General features: G+C 46.7%; 1 protein-coding gene across 1 annotated transcript in view; it reads right to left on the reverse strand.

Annotated features, from left to right (window-relative positions):
- Positions 1–7,149: 7,149 nt before the first annotated feature.
- The window catches only part of LOC132581080 (heparan sulfate glucosamine 3-O-sulfotransferase 3B1-like), a 127,620-nt gene continuing 117,129 nt past the window's right edge, over positions 7,150–17,640 (reverse strand). The window contains exon 2 of the mRNA XM_060252113.1: positions 7,150–7,889. Within this exon, the coding sequence (XP_060108096.1) occupies positions 7,271–7,889 (619 nt within the window). The 3' untranslated portion in view covers positions 7,150–7,270. The remainder of the gene's footprint in view (positions 7,890–17,640) is intronic.

The following is a 17,640-nucleotide window of genomic DNA, read 5'->3' on the forward strand; positions in this document are numbered from 1 at the left end:
GGAGAGGAGTGACAAGTGGAGTGCCTTAAGGATCTGTCCTGGGACCTGTATTGTTCAACATCTTTATAAATGATTTGGATGAAGGAATAGAGGGAATGCTTATTAAATTTGCCAATGATACTAAATTGGGAGGGGTTGCAAATACAGTAGAAGACAGAAACAGGATACAGGATGACCTTGACAGGCTGGAAAACTGGGCTAAAACCAATAAAATGAATTTTAACAGGGATAAATGTAAAGTTCTGCATTTCGGTAGGAAAAATCCCATGCATAGTTATAGGATGGGGGAGACTTGTCTTAGCAGTAGTATGTGCAAAAAGGATCTAGGGGCCTTAGTGGATCATACGCTGAACATGAATCAACAGTGTGATGTGGTGGCTAAAAAGACAAATGCAATTTTGGGCTGTATCAACAGAAGTATAGTGTCCAGATCACATGATGTGATAGTATCGCTTTACTCTGCTCTGGTAAAACCTCACCTGGAGTATTGTGTTCAGTTTTGGGCACCACCTTTTAAGAAGGATATAGACAAGCTGAAACAGGTCTACAGGAGGGTGATGAAGATGGTGAGGGGTCTGGAGACCAAGTCCCATGAGGAAAGATTGAAGGAGCTGGGCATGTTTAGCCTGGAGAGGAGGTGGCTGAGTGGTGATATGATCACCATCTTCAAGTACTTGAAGGGCTGTCATATGGAGGATGGTGTGGAGCTGTTTTCTATGGCCCCAGAAGGTAGGACCAGAACCAATGGGTTGAAATTAAATCAAAGGAGTTTCCGGCTCAACATTAGGAAGAACTTCCTGACCGTTAGAGCGATTCCTCAGTGGAACAGGCTTCCTTGGGAGGTGGTGGGCTCTCCTTCCTTGGAGGTATTTAAACAGAGGCTGGATGGCCATCTGACAGTGATGAAGATCCTGTGAATTTGGGGTAGGTATTCGTGGGTTTCCTTCATTGTGCAGGGGGTTGGACTAGATGACCCTGGAGGTACCTTCCAGCTCTATGATTCTATTCCTTACAAATACTTCCTTTTGATCCTTCTGCTATTCTATCAACTGTATATGGTAGCTCAGTATGACATAATGAATGCCTCCGTTTCAGTTCCATGTCATCTTATGTGACAGAGATCATGGCTTCAAGATGTTTCCAAGTGTTAATGTTTTAAATAGTAATGCTAACTCGAATCTTAAGACAGTTACAGAGAAGAAATCCCTTAGCCAGGTCCAGCTATCATGCACTATGAAACTGATCCACCCAGGCTCCAAAAAAGACTCAAGAAGCTTCTTGCACCCCAAAAGAGTCAAATCTTCTAATGCTACAACCAAATATTGGAAACAATAGGCAAATAAGAAATGTGTGTGCGTGTGTGTGTGTGTGCTTACTCAGTATTTCAGTAAAGCTTTTGACAGAGATCCCCATGATGTTCTTATGGGTAAACTAGAGGACTGTGGACTGGACTCTAGAACAGTTAGGTGGATAGGGAACTGGTTGGAGAACCACACTTGAAAAGTAGTTGTCAATGGCATTTCATCTGAGTGGAGGGAGGTGTTCAGTGGAGTGCCACAGGGCTTGGTTTTTGGCCTGGTGCTTATAAACATTTTTTATAAACAACCTGGATGAAGGCGTGGCGGGCCAATCATTAAATTTGATGACACCAAATTGGGAGGAGCAGCAAACACACCAGAAGATAGAGGTAGAATTCAACGAGATCTGAACATGTTGGAAAACTGGGCGGAAGTGAAGGAGATGCAATTTAACAAGGATAAATGCTGCATTCAACAACTGGGTAACAAAAATGAGGCGCATGCATACTGGATGGGGGATATGCTTCTGGGTAACAGTGTGGGTGAACAAGATTTTGGGGTACAGGTGGGCTGTAATTAAATATGATCAGTCAGTGTGATGCAGCAACAAAAAAGGGCTAATGAGATCTTGGAGTGTATCAACAGAGGCATAACATCCAAATCACAAGATGTTATAGTCCAGCTGTACACGGCATTGATCAGACCATGCCTGGAGTATTTTGTGAAATTCTGGAGGCCTCACTTCAAGAAGGATGTAGACAGAATAGAGCAGGTGCAGAGGAGAGTGACAAGGATGATTAGGGGACTGGAGACTAAGCCCTATGAGGCAAGGCTGAAGGACTTGGGAATGTTCAGTCTAGAGAAGAGGAGGTTGAGGAAGTACATGATTGCTCTCTTTCAATATCTGAAGGGCTGTCACTTTGAGGAGGGCAGGGAGCTATTCTTGTTGGCAGCAGAGGAGAGGACTTGCAATAATTGGTTTAAATTAAGGGCATGAAAGTACCAGCTGAATATTAGGAAAAGTTTTTACAGTAAGAGTTGTTCAACAGTGGAATCAGCTACCTAGGGAGGTGGCAAGCTCCCCCTTACTGTCAGTCTTTAAGCAGTGACTGGACAAACACTTGTCAGGGATGATCTAGGCTTGCCTGGGCTATCCTGTATAGCCCCTTCTGACTCTGTGATTCTATGGATATGCATTCTATGGAACAGCTGAAGTTGTTTGAATAATTTGGGATATTTTTAATAAATGTCTGTCAAAGACAACTTAAGGCTCAAAGGAGGGTTGTGATAGGAACGCCAAATGATGATACCTAAAGGATTGCAATAAATGACTTGCAGCATTACAAAAAGACTACTGATCGTATCGCAGTCTGAACTCAGTACTTGCTCTGCCAGGAAATAATTGCAGAGGTTAGCACAAAGGATGCCGGACCAATGTAACATCACAAACCATGGCAACTAACTGGTGTGGAAGAGATGATGCTCACATATTGCATGGCTATGTAACTGACTGGAATCAAGCTGTCACTCTGCGGGAGTCAGAGATTACTGAGAATATGTAAGAGAATGACTCATTTTAATTTTCACTAATATTAAGCCCTGTTAACTGGGCTGAAGATGACAGAGACCTGTAGCCCTGACCGGAATAGCCCAGGCAAGCCTGATCTCAGAAGTGCTAAGTAGGATTGACTATGGTATTTTCACTGATGATGGCAGGGTGCTAGAAAGGATATCCATTATCGATTGACTACCAGCTAGGGAAGCCACAAGGAATATCCACATTGTCTCCTGGAACATAGCTGGGTGGAAGAGCAAAGTGAATGACTCAGATTTTTTTGACTTTTTGAAACCCTTTGATTGTGTCTTCCTTTAGAAAACATGGGCGGAAGACAGTTTTAGACTGATGGATTTTAAAGTTTTTAATCTCCCTGCTTATAGAACTCATTCTAAACGTCGCAGTAAAGCGGGCCTGGCTGCTGTGGTGAAATCCAACTTACCATTTAAGGTGGTCCTCTTGGACCCTTGCCTGCCATTTGCCCAGGCTTTACTGCTGTTCTCTCCAGCACTGACTCTAATCATGATTAATGTTTATTTAGCCCCTTCTAATGGAGAGCTGGAGTTCGATGCTGTCTGGGAGAAATTTTCTGATTATGTGATGTCTTTGTCTAGGAAATTCCATACTGCTCAGCTCATGATTTTTGGTGATTTTAATGCTCGGATAGGCAGTAATAATCAGAAATGGATTATTTTGGCTTTGAAGCGGCTGAATCCCTTCCACTACAATTATGTTTGCCCTGTTGTTCTAAAGATATTTTAACCAATAAGGCGGGTCTTAAGATTAATTGAATTCTGCATAGCACACAATGCTATAATATTTAATGGTCTCTCCAAATTTTTGGACACAACTGATTTTACTTTTTTTTCCACATGGGGTTGCAGTGTGATAGATTTTTGTTTGGGTTCACCCAACCTTCTATTGATAACTTTTACATTGATTCACGCAAGGAAAGTGACCACTTGCCCCTAATTCTATCTTTAAGATTGGATATGGAGGTTAATATGGTATCATCTTCCCAATCTGTGAAGGCCTCTGAGAATGTTCTTCTAGGGGTGACTTGACTAGCAAAATCCCAGTGTTAAAGGGGGTTAAACAAGGTTACTTGCTGGCCCCGCATCTTTTTAATTTATTTTTAACTGACCTGGTACAATTTTTGAACCTTATTAATGGTCATCCGCCTAAACTAGCGGGGCCGAGCAGTCCCCTTATTACTTTATACCAATGATACTACCATCCTCTCTTGCACAAGTGTGGGCCTGCAAAGGTATTTGAATGCCTTCTATGACTACTGTAATTGTAATTCACTCTCTATCAATTATGCCAAATCTAAAGTAGTTGTCTTTTCAAATTGCTGGCGCTATTGGCAACTAAACAACTGAGCAAACAAAATTTTTTAAATACTTGGGGATCACTTTTAATCACAAGTTAAGCTGGGTTTCAAATCGTAACAACACCTTCAATTTGGCTAAATGTTCGGCTGCTTAAATTAAACAGTTTTTCTTTGCAAGGGGCAACCAATTAGTTCCGGCAGCAATTAAGGTGTTCAAAGCTAAAACACTAGCCCAAATTCTCTATGGTATCCCTATTAGGATCTCAGCATTTACCAGGGAAGTGGAGGACATTCAAACCTCATTCTTTAGACAAATTCTTGGTATGCCAAAATGTGTGTCCTCCTTTGCTCTCTGCTCTGAAGTGGGTCAGTCTTTGGTGGAGACAAAAGCCTGGATTGCAGTGTTTAAATTCTGTCTCAAAATTCACTTTAGAACAGATCCTAACAGCCTTCTTGACTGTATGAAAAGGGACCCATATATTTCATCCTGGACAGCAGTGCTTATGCCCAAACTTAAACAATTGGGGATAGAGGTTGATGACTTCTTTACTTCTGATGAGTCATATATCTTCAGATGTATTAAATTGAGACTGTTGGAGTTGGAGGAAATGAAACTACAGCCAACCGACCCTTATATTTGCTCCCCAGCTTCCTTAGGTCTTTATGCTTTCTGTGGCAAAATGCCCCATTATCTATCAGACAACCATTCCAAGTCATCACAGGGCATTTATGTTGGCTAGACTAAATGCTTTTCCCTCCAAAGTTTTGCAAGGGAGATATCATCGAGTCCCTTTAGGCGATAGACTCTGTTCCTGTGGAGCGAATATTCCTGACTCAATTCAGCATATATTGCTTGATTGTTCCTTTTATCATACTCTCCGTATAGATTTATTTTGCAAGCTTTCTTTCTCCCCAGATTTGTCTATTCTGCCACCCTGTTATTATTTATTGAACAATACTGAGGGGGAGATTAGCGAGGCTGTGGCAAAATTTTTGGCTGACATCCTTAAATTTAAATCTGACCATGTATGAATGCATCTGTAAGTTCAGTTTCATTTTGATTTTATCTGCAATGTTTAAATTTTTATATTCTGTGTATTTTTATTTGCAACCATTATGCCATTAAAGGTTTGGTATGGACTATGGTAAGTACTTGGATAGGGGAGTTCCTTGAAATACCTAGTTGGGAGGGCAGGGCAGGCTCTATTCAGACAACTCTCTGTATATGCTCCAGGTTGTCAGTAGGGGTCAGTTTGAATGAGCTAGGAAACCGCCGTATCTGTGGCTGTTGTTTTTCCTAATGTGGTAACTAGGGCTTTTTTTGTAGAAAAAGCCCAGCAGGAACTTATTTGCATATAATTATTAACGTATTTAAATTGATCTTTGTTAGCTTTTTTCTGTTGTAAGCCGCCCTGAGCCCGCCTTGGTGGGGAGGGCGGGATATAAATCAAAATAAATAAATAAATAAATAAATTAGGCCACACCCCCTGACATCACCATTGTTTTGTGTGGGGCTTTTTCTCAGCAGGAACTTATTTGCATATTAGGCCACACCCCTAATATGCAAGCCAGCTGGAACTGTGTTCCTGCTCAAAAAAAGCCCTGGTGGTCACAGTCAGTTGAGTTATAAGGTGATTTCTGTATTCGGGATGCATCAAGCTGTCCAAAGGACCTTAGACAGAAGAGCTGCTTAGACAGACCAAGCCAGCCTTGTCCAATGTTACATTCTCAAATTACCTAAGAGTTCCTTTCCCTTCATTGTTTGGGTGATTAGATATTGTTTACCCAGATGTTTTATGGCACAAGATCCTGCCAATGAAGGCTATAGATGGAACATTGAGACAGGAGGCTGGGCAGATTGGCTGGCTGTTGTGAGCAGTGACCTGAGAACTTTCTGTGCTTAATTATGTGTGTGTGTTGGGGGCAGAGGGAGGTGACAGAGAAAGAGGCTTCGTTTCCTTTCTCCCTTGGCTCAGTCCAGCTGTCACTAGGCTCTGATAGAGAAATCTGAGCTAATACAAAGCTTAATGGAGGCAACAAGTGGATAAGTTGGGGGGGAGGGCAGAGGAATAAAGCCCTTCGAAGTATAATGAAGATACTTTACCATAATTAGTTTTGATATCTGATCTTCCTTGCAAAACATCTAGGTTTAGAGACGTGTTTAGACAAGGCTGAATGCCACTCTTCAGTAAATGACTAATGACCCAATCTCATGGGTATGCTTTAGATCAGTAGTACAGACAACTATTGCTATTATTTAGGAAATGGGGATGCTACAGCATGTCTTTAGAGATAACTTTTGTTCCTGATTATGTTAGCTACCTGCCCAGGAATGAGGCTATGTGTATTTATTAAGTCAGATGGGGAATCAGATGAATGAATAAGTTACTTTTGTTCTATAACTCTGGGATCTGAAGCTTCACAGAGTTCGCAAAGTGTTTATAGAGTATACATCATGAAACACACTGGAAACATCCTAATGATGAATCTATCCTGAGCTATTTTTGTTGTGATGCAAAAACCCACCATAGGAAAAGCAAAACCAAAACCCAAAAAAGGTCCTATCCTATTAGTCTTGAACAGTGACCAAGTAGAATCAGGTTGGAACATTCTAGGTTTTTTTCACTCAATCTCAATAAGTACCCTCCTTAACACAGCCACTATTCCACATGGCTTTTGTTCATGCATGTATCATGATTTCCAGAGTAACCTTCTAAGTGATCAAAGGAGACCTCCCTTTTTCACCTGTGGAAAAGTTGATTTAAAAATCTGTGGGCTGAACTCAGAACATTGAAGAATCCAAGCTATGCCATAAAAAACTTGAAGTAGAAAGGTGCATCTTGTCTATGAAGAATAACCTACATCTTGGACTCACTAAGGTCACTGTTCCAGTCCTCAGCTCATATTTCTGGGTCTGTGGATTAAAATAAAGCAAGTAAAGTAGAAAACCAAGACATTTTTGTGCCAAAATGAAAATACTAACTGGAACTGCCACACATCAGCACAAATATTAATTTCTCTTCTCTATCAATACATACAAAAATATATTTTCTTTTTTATTAAGTTAAATTATTTTTCCCAGCCTCAATCCCAGCCAAAGTCCTGCCCAGTCATCTGGTAGAACTTCATGTTGAAAGGTCTGTAGAACTCTCGTAGCCTCTGGACCACCTTCTGGTCGATCTTAGGATGGGGCCGCCCTTTTGTTTTGCCAAGGCAATGAGGCTTGCTACTGCCTTCTGCCTTTTTCAGACATGGGAAGCCCTTGGTCTTGTTGAAGTAGAAGTGTTTATCTGTGATGATCCTTTTGAGACCCAAGAAGTCCTGTACCCGGCCTAACTCGCCAGCAGGGTCACTGATTAGCCTTTCCCCACTGACAAAGAGGATCTGCCTAATAGGGAAATATAGGAGCCAATTTTCCAGATGCTTGGCATAAATGCCAATCTGGATGGCACTCCAGGCGGTATCAATGAGGCCTGTAGTCCTGTTTTTGAAGGTCAGACTCTCGAAAGTGGGGATGTCGGGCTTCTTGGACAGAGTCTGTGTGTAGTCAGAAATGGCTCTTGTAACTGGGTCTCTCACCACCACAATGAGCTTGGTGCCCTTTGACATGGCAGAAATGCGAGCAGGCGCTTCCTTGGTGACAAAGTAGCTGGGAGTTTTCTCCATGGTGATCTGCCCATCAAGTGTTCTTGGCATCAAATCCCTAAAATGAAACAGAAGGGAAAGTGTGTGTTATAAAAATAGGCAGATCTGTAACAATATGGTTGCACATGCCTAACTTCAGGTGTTTTTTAGTTCAGTGGTACCTGTAAGACCAACAAAAAAAATATTCAAGGTATAAGCTTTCATGTGCAGGCTCACTTCTTCAGACACATAGAAATGGAAGCTAACGTTGGAGAAGTATGCCTGCGCATGAAATCCCATACCTTGAATAAGCTTTTGTTGGTCTTAAAGGTGACACTGGACTCAAAATCTGCTTTAAACCAACACAGCTGCCCACCTGGGTCTATAGGTGGTTCTCTTAGGCTTGGCTAACTTGATTTACCATTTTTGACAGGAGCAGATACATCTCAGTCACAGAGGAGACAGAACTCATGCGTGAGGTCCCCGAAACATGGAAGACTCTGAATTATCTGAGCAGCATTCAAGCCCTCAATTTTTAAAATTTGTTGCCTGATGCCTATATGCCAGGGGTGGCCAATGGTAGCTCTCCAGATGTTTTTTGCCTACAACTCCCATCAGCCCCAGCCATTGGCCATGCTGGCTGGGGCTAGTGGGAGCTGTAGGCAAAAAACATCTGGAGAGCTACCGTTGGCCACCCCTGCTATATTCAAGCTACATTTTACTCTTTGAAGCCTTATTGACTGGTAGTTATAATGATTTTTAACTTCACTGTCATCATAATAGCATAGTCTGTGTAGGCCTCTATACCAGTATAATTGTGGGCATTTTTTCTTCCTCATAATTCCATCAAGTGACATACTCATCAGGGTAAACGATTCTTTTTCAACAAGTTCCCTAGCATCTCTAAATCAGTTTTCAAAAGCTTAGTTATACAGTATTAAATGTTCTTGCAGGGAGGAGATATCCATCTAGAAGCAATTTTATGATCCTTACTCCACAGTCATGAAAGTATGGTTTCACATTTCCAGATTCCTGTGTTTTATGTAATTAATGCATATGTTACATATTAATGTACTGTCTGATCTTGGATCATAATATAAAACTGTCCTGTACACCTTCAGAACCTGAACGCCAGCATGACTTGTATCAGTCCTGAGTTACAGACAACACAGATAATTTTGCACAGGTTGACTGACTTTCAGTGCTGCTAATGGGCACTGGTTAAACTATGTCACAAAATGCTCTAGAAATTTTAGTGTGACTTTCTCCATCCCTTCCTTACGGGAACTCGGTATCATTAATTAAATTTACTGTTTAAGAAATTTGGGCCAGACAAAAAGCCTACATACATCATTTCACACTATGTGCAATTAATTTATGGAAGTCACTATGACAAGAAATGGTAATGGACATAGTTTTAGGTTTTCAAAAAGTTTTATTAGTTTCAGAAAAAAAAACCAAGATAGGGATAGGGGATTGGGAGATAGAAGACACCATACATTCCGTTATTTTGTCTAGCGTATCTCAGTTTAATCTCCATCTCTTCCATAAGGACTAGATTCAATTTATGTTGCATTTCTTTCACTTTCACCTGTAATGGTAAAGTTAAAAGGTCCATGGAAGAGAAAAGTATGGAATTTTAATCTCCATCTCTTCCATAAGGACTAGATTCAATTTATGTTGCATTTCTTTCACTTTCACCTGTAATGGTAAAGTTAAAAGATCCATGGAAGAGAAAAGTATGGAATTTAAACATTTCTATTTTGAAAGATGAAAAATTTCTTAAATAATCCAAGGCTGAAATGGAGTAATTCAAACAGAATATAACACAAGAAGTAAAAATGCAGGTAGTTTGGTACACTGCTAAGGCTTATTATAGGGGTCTTGCAATTAGATATAGTAGCAAGAAAAGAAAAGAGAGATCTGAAAATTTTAAAAACTTAATATCACAGGCCAGAGAAGCGGAAAGGAATCTTAAAAAACAATCAACAAAAGGTGAATTTCAAAAAAAGAAAAAAGGTAATGGACATAAGTTTTGAAAGGGATTAGACAATGGGCAGAGCAATCCTAAAGTGAGGAGCTGAAAGTAGTCAGGGAGTCAACTGAACTGTATGTTGGTTTATATCTCTGATATGACAATGTAAGAGCCACTTATGATGGCATGTCCCCCAAGCATTGCTCCATCACTTGTGGGCAGTTTTGGGGGCGTGGCCAAAGTTAGTCACCTCCCCCAGCCCTTTCAGCCTGGGAATGCTCCCTGCTGGAGGGGGAGGAAATGGGCCCAACCTTTTTGGCCCCAGGGCCGCTAGGGTGGGGGCACCCAATTTGGCCTTCCCACGGTGCCTCCTCCTCCTCTCCTCTGTTTCCCTCCCCCATTAAACTTGAAAATCAAGTCTTCCCCCGCAGCTGCAGCCTTGCCATTAGGCTTGGAGGAGCTCAGGATACTAACTACAGGCTTGGCCAATCACCTCCCTCCTGAGAGTGGCCAACCTCCCTTCCTGGCACCCAATCACAGCTACACATCCTACAAGAACTTTTCCCAGGATATCTTGCAACTCAGTAGTTAGGGCAGGAGGCATGGGACACTGTATTGGAGCTCTCTGCTGTGCAGACTTAGAGCAGGTAGTGAGCAGGCCCAAGGCTAGGGGTGCCTGCCTGTGTCCCTAGGCTGAGCCTCTAATTTCCACCACCCCCCTCCAAGTGTTTGTATTCATGTGCCCGGATGTCATCACAATGATGTCAGTGCCACGCCCCCCGAACTCTTCTGAAGCATCAGAAGGCTTCGGAAGGGGGAGGAGGCACGGTCTGAGCCAGTTGGCTCAGACTCTTCTGAAGCCTCCTGAGCCTCAGGAAGCTTTGGAAGAGTGGGGGGGGCGGACACACTCTGAGCCAATTGGCTCGGACTCTTCTGAAGCCTCCCGAGCCTCAGGAAGCTTTGGAAGAGTAGGGGGGCACGCAGGGAGGAGGCGGGTGCAGGGAGGTGGCGGCAAGCATGGGGAGCAGCGGCAGGCACAGCAAGCGAGTGCAGGAAGGAGGCGGCGAGTGGGGAGTGTGGGGAGCGGCCGTGGGCACAGCAGGAGAGCACGGGGCACAGCAGGCAAGCACATGGAGGCAGCGGTGGTGAGTGCGGGGAACAATGGCGGGCGGAGGAAGCAGCGGGTGTGGGGAGAGGGGGTGCCTCATGGCACCCCCTAGGCCAAGTGGCGCCCAAGGTGGCCGTCTACTTGGCCTACTCCCACGTGCCGGCCCTGATAGTGAGGCACTTTGGTGGTGGGAAAACACAGACAGGGCACTTTGCACTACAAGGGGAGCTGACACCTAATGAGAAGAGCAAAGTTCATACTCAGTGGCTGATCTCTCCCATTTCAGAATCCTAAAAGGTACTCCACCTTTGGAGGCTCCAGCCACAGGGGCAACCATGCACTGACAGGTAAAGCAAGGGCAATGATCCCAAAGCTGCTCTCTCATTCCCCTTACCTGAGGCTGGGTGCCATGGCAGCATCTCTTGCACTCAAGCCCAGCATTGAGTTTGTTCAGGGATAGCAGAAACCATGGCTGTGCTGCACCATGGTCTCTGACATGGCATGGGAAAAAATCCCAGGAAAGCTTCTCATGAGATGGGAGATTGCTCTGTCATTTGACTGTTTTCACCCTTGGCAGAGGACAGGGCATGTGTGTAGTTTAGAGGGGTCTGGCTGTTGCTTCACTGTGTGTGGTAAACCAGCCTCCAACGACCCTTTAACTCATTTCCTCACAGAATCAGAGCCTTCAACAGCAGCTGCAGGTGATGCTGTGGATCAGTCCATCAGCACTTCAACACAGGGCAGGTGAGTGTACTTTGTATGGTACCATCATGTGCTGAGGGGGGAAGGATTGTGGTGAGCCCCCTCCCCAAGCAGCTGCATGTGCAGACTGAACTGTATGTTGGAACACCACAACCATGGCTGAGCCCAGCTTGGCACTCATGCCCACTTGCCATGAATAGATGTTTCTCTGTTTTACTTTCCTGCAGGGGAAGATTCCACAGGGAGACTTGTGAGTGTGGCAAGTTCTGCCTCCCACACACACTCTGCTCAGTCTGCACTCCAGCTCTCCTCTTGAAGTGGAGCATAGCACTTGAACAGCCCTTCCAACTTCTATCTGCAATGCCATCCCATTTAGATGCATGCCTTGCTGGGGATCTTCAGTCCTATTTCCCATGGCCCCAAGATGGATGCAAATGGAGTCAACACCTCCTGTGGGTTTCAGTCGGATAAAAATCTGCTTTGTGCCACAACTGTGTATCTGTTGATTCGGTTTTGAGTACATGACAAGACCTCTATGCCCTTCCCTGCCCCACTCTGTTCTCAGCCCATCTGTGACTCCCCCTGAGGACTTATTGAGAGCATGACTTAGGAAATGGGCTCTTGGGTGGCTGTGATGATCTGCCAAACACAGCAGTTGCCCAGAGACACCTCCAAAGGTGACCTAACAACAGGTTTCTGCCCTTGCCTCACAGGCTTCTGTGTGAAGGGGGAGGGGCCAGCGGGTAGGCTGGGTGAATGAACCACCTTGGATCAGCATCTAGAGCATGGGAGACTTGGATTCTATTCCCCACTTGTTCCATGGAAGCTAGGTAGATGGCCTTGGCCCACATGCACATTCTCAACCTAAATAACCTCGCAGGGTTGTTGTGAGCATGAAATGGAGATGAGGGAAATGATGTAAGCCACTTGGGGGAGAAAGGTTGGAAGTGAATACACATGGAAGTGAAGATAAATACAGAATGGACTTGGAATGACAGTTTCTGGGCACTGATTGCTCTAGAGCTGGAATGATGGAGTCCAGAGCAGAATGATGATCATATTGATCCTTCTTCTATTCTGGGGACCCAGAAGCAGTGATCAGCAGTGTAAACTGGAGAGACCAGTCGTGGTGAAGTGGTGGTGGTGCCAGTTGGCTTCTTAAGGGGCAATTTATGTGGTGGTCAAGCAGGGAAAACAGATTTTTAACAGTGCAGCTAGAACTGGAGGATAGGTCGATTAACAGCTATTTGTCAAGCATAGTGTCAGAACTTGTAATTATTGAACTCTATGATTGTAATGCCTGTTTAGCTTAGCTGAATCTATATTGTAACTGTTAGGAAATAGCTAGCCTTGTATCTAGTAGTGTGCACAAATGCTTCGCATTCCAAGCCAACTGGAGGGTGACGGGGAGTCCTTGGGAAACATCTGCCAGTAACCTTTGAAGCTGCCTCCCCCTCTCCTCTCTCATTGATAAGAAGCCTTGGAAACCAAGCAGGGCCTCTTGAGGGGTGGGAACCAGTTTGTTATTGCAACTAGAATAACTTAAAGAATGTAACTGCTGCTGAGCTCGTCATCAGAATCAACTTGCCTTCTACCTGTACTGTTCTCAATAAATGCTTAGACTTTAACCAGAGTCATGGGCCTCGTTTGAAGTTCTTCAAGTTCTGACATTTTGATTCTGATCCTATTTTTGAGCTTATCCGAACTGGGAACCTTGGCTAGATGGCTAAAAGGGCACCAGATAACGGAGAGCCCACCAACAAACCCATGGAGGCGGATCTCTGGGCCCTGATGGAAGAGATCCAGGCCAGCCATGTCCAGATCACCCGAGAAATCCGGGAACAGCTGGACGCGATCCGGAGGCAGACCGGAGCCCGAGAGGGACCACGGGGCGCGCCGGCCCCGCTACCCCCGCCGACGCTGCCACCACCCGCCGGCCCCGCAGCACCGGGGCCCCCCGCGGTGCCGGTCGCCCCAGCAGCCCCAGCCCCCGCGGGACCGCCACCAGTAGTGCCAGTCGCCCCGGCTGGAGGGGACGGGGGAGGACACCGGGAGCTGAAGATTACCTTCAACGGAGACGGGGAAGCGGTGGAATACTTTACGATCCAGTGCAACACGTTTTTCACACACTGGGGAGCGGGCTACCCCACGGAAGCAAGCCGCGTAGCCCACATCGCCTCCCGACTGAGGGGACCGGCTCAGAAATGGTACGTGGGGCTTTACACGGGACGGAAGCCCGAACTGGCCACCGTGGCAGAGTTCCTGCAGGCGATGCTCCGACAGTACGGAGATCCCCTGAGGGAGGAGAAGGCCATAGAGCAAAGAATAGAGCAAGGGAACCGTACAACGCGTGAGTACGCTACCGAGTTCATGGACCACTGTGCGGCGGCCAGGGGTTGGAACGAAGTGATGAAGTATACCGCGTTCAAGAACGGCCTGAACGCGGACATTCTAGATCGGTGCTACCACCAAGGGAGGCCCGATACCTTGGTGGGTTGGATTCAGCTGGCGGGGGAGGTGGAAACCGACCTCCAACATGTGGAGATGCGGCGTCGGCAGCAAGGCAAGAAGGGGGGGAAGCAGAGTCCCGCATCCGGCAAGCCCGAAGGGAAGCGGGCCCCCGCGACCTCGACCCCCACCACCGCGGCTTGCAAGTGCTTCAAGTGTGGGGACCCGAATCACCTAGCCGCCAACTGCCCGGCGAGGCAAACGCCGACCCCTACTCAGCCCAAACCGGCACCCACCGTGCAGAAGAAGAATGGCAGCCGCTCCAAGGAGCCCAGCCGGGGCGCCGTCGCCACATCCTTGGCGATTGACGAGGATGTTACCACCATAGAGGAATCCTGGGACCAGGAGCCGGCGGGAAACGACAGCGACCTGCTTTAATCGGTGCCGCAAAGCAGGTCCAGAAAACGCCGGCACTACTGACGGTGAGAGTTACCGGGGGGTTATTGTTCATGGCGGTCACCCTCCTGAACCCCAACCTCAAGCGGTTTATGCACGCCCGCGCCCTAATCGATTCCGGGTGCACCCGAGACATTATCACCCCGCGCCTAGTGGAAGCACTGGGACTAGCCACGTCCCCCCTCCCCCATCCTATCCAATTCGAACAGATGGACGGGTCAACCATGAGAGGGGAACCTTGCACCCTAGAAACCCAAGCTACCCCCGTGGGGACGGAGGAGCACTGGGGAATAGAGACTTTCGTCATAGCCCCGTCCTCCTCTTTTGATGTAGTGGTGGGAGCAGGGTGGCTGGCTAGACACCAACCGGACATTCGGTGGGCCGAACAAATCGTACGATTCCCGAACTGGCGGTGTGAGCACCACCATTGGAACACCGAGTGGGGTCCGAAGGCCCCTCCTCAGAACGAGAGACTCTGCCTCACCCTTGAGGAAATAGGGTCGATCCCCAAAGAATACAGGGACTTAAGGAAAGCCTTCAGTGAGCGGGAGGCTGACGAGCTCCCTCCCCACCGCCCTACGGACTGTGCTATCGAACTAATCCCAGGGCAGACATTACCGAAGGCGAAACTGTATTCCATGGGATGGGCAGAAAAAGCGGAACTGAGAAAATTCATTGACAAAAATTTGAAGCGGGGTTTCATTCGGCCGGCCACGGCCCCCCATGCAGCCCCTGTTCTATTCCGCAAGAAAAAGGATGGGGGGCTTAGACTTTGCACAGATTTTCGCGGGATAAACGGGATCTCCATGTCCAATGCTTATCCGATCCCACTGATAAGAGACTTATTGAACACTGTGGCCGAGGGAAAAATCTTCACCAAGCTCGATCTCCGAGACGCGTACTTCCGCGTGCGGATTAAAGAAGGAGACGAGTGGAAAACGGCGTTCAATACACCCATGGGACAATTTGAATATTTGGTGATGCCCTTCGGGCTTCAAGGGGCGCCAGGGGTTTTCATGAATTTTATAAATGAAGTGCTGAGGGAATTCTTGTATAAGGGGGTGGTGGTGTACCTTGATGACATCATTATCTATTCGAAAGATCTTGAATCGCATGTACCCCTGGTGAGAAAAGTGTTGTCTACCTTGTGCAAGAACAAACTGTATGCTAAACTGTCTAAATGTGAGTTCCACAAGACGGAACTAGACTACCTGGGATTCCGAGTGTCGGGGGAGGGACTAGCAATGGACCCCGCCAAAATTCAAGCGGTTCTAGATTGGGAACCACCCCGAACCCGACGGCAGCTACAATCATTTCTCGGGTTCGCAAATTTTTACCGCGGGTTCATTAAGGGGTTCGCCCGGGTAATGCTCCCCCTCACGGAACTCCTCAAAACTAAGGGAAAAGGGGATGAGGCGAAAAAACCCGGCGCGCGCCTAACGTGGACGCCGGAGTGCCACAGAGCTTTCAAAGAGCTCAAACAACTCTTCACCTCTGAACCAATATTGGCTCACCCCAATGAATTAAAGCCCTTCGTGGTGCAATGCGACGCCTCCGATGTCGCCGTAGGAGCCATATTGATGCAGAGGAACGAGGAAGGGGAACTTCGTCCCTGCGCCTACATCTCTCACAGATTTTCAAACGAACAAAGGAACTGGTCGGTCTGGGACAAGGAGGCTTTTGCAGTGATGTTTGCTCTGAAAACATGGAGATCCTGGTTGGAGGGAGCCCGAGTCCCTTTCGAAATTTGGACCGATCACAAAAACCTAGAGACCCTCACCGGCCGTCGCAAGCTGACTGCAAAACAAATCCGGTGGGCGGGATTCTTTGCTAAATTTGACTTCGTGCTAAAGCATATCCCCGGCACCAAAAACTTTTTGGCCGACGCGCTCTCGCGTATGCCCCAGCACGACAGTCAAAGAGAGGAGGTGATAGATTCCCTGATCCCCCCAGACCAAGTAGCGGGAGGAGTCACCACTCGATCAGGGAAAACAACCGGAGTCCCGGAACTGAAGGGGAAAGACCGGTTCGTGGCCGAGACGGAAGCAGAGGGAGGGGATCGGCCCGAACGGGTAGAAAAGGGAGAAGGGGGGCTTTGATATTACAATGGGAAGATTTACGTGCCCAGAACCCTGCGAAAAGAAGTACTGGAAAACTGCCACTCAGGCAGGCTAGCAGGGCATTTTGGTTACGTGAAAACCCTGAACCTAGTCACGAGACAGTTCTGGTGGCCCAAATTGAAAAGAGATGTGTCAGAATTCGTGAGTTCATGCCCCACATGCATCATGGCGAAACGGAGGGGGGGGAAACCACCGGGCCACCTTATTCCCCTACCGACCGCCTCGCGACCATGGGCGGTGGTCTCGATGGATTTCATAGTCGAGCTACCCCCCTCTCAAGGGAAAACGGTGATACTGGTGGTGGTAGATACTTTTTCCAAACAAGCCCATTTCATCCCATGCAAGCAGCTTCCCACTGCTAAGAAATTGGCGCACCTTTTCTTTAATCACGTGGTCCGCCTCCACTCATTCCCAGATAAGGTAATTAGCGACCGCGGGCCGCAGTTCGTTGCCAACTTCTGGCGGGAGTTTTGCAAACTCACAGGCATAGAGCAGGGGCTAAGCTCTGCCTACCACCCCCAGACAGACGGACAGACGGAGAGGGTGAACGGCCTGCTGGAACAGTACCTTAGGTGCTACATCAACTACCAGCAGACCAATTGGGTGGAGCTATTGCCTTTTGCAGAATACGGGTACAACAACAGCTTACACAGTTCCACCAAAACTTCCCCCTTCCAGGTCGTCAATGGCTACGAAGGAAAGCCCGTCCCTCTCCTTTCCCCGACCGAAAATGCCACTGAGCCCACCTCTTGTCAACAATGGTGGGAGGGGATCCAGAAGGGCTGGAAGGTGATACAGGAGAACCTGGAGAGAGCTAAAGAAGATTATAAAAAGCATTTCGACCGGAAGCACTCCCCCCAGTGGGAATTCAAGGAAGGGGACTCAGTATTTCTCTCCACCAAGAACCTTCCCCTTTCCCAAAAGTGTCGGAAACTGACGTACAAATACCTTGGTCCCTTCAAAATAAAACGCGTGATCAATAAGGTCACCGTGGAACTAGAGTTGCCCAAAATGTTTAGTA

Source organism: Heteronotia binoei, chromosome 13 (assembly GCF_032191835.1).
Source record: "Heteronotia binoei isolate CCM8104 ecotype False Entrance Well chromosome 13, APGP_CSIRO_Hbin_v1, whole genome shotgun sequence".
Lineage (NCBI taxonomy): Eukaryota > Metazoa > Chordata > Lepidosauria > Squamata > Gekkonidae > Heteronotia > Heteronotia binoei.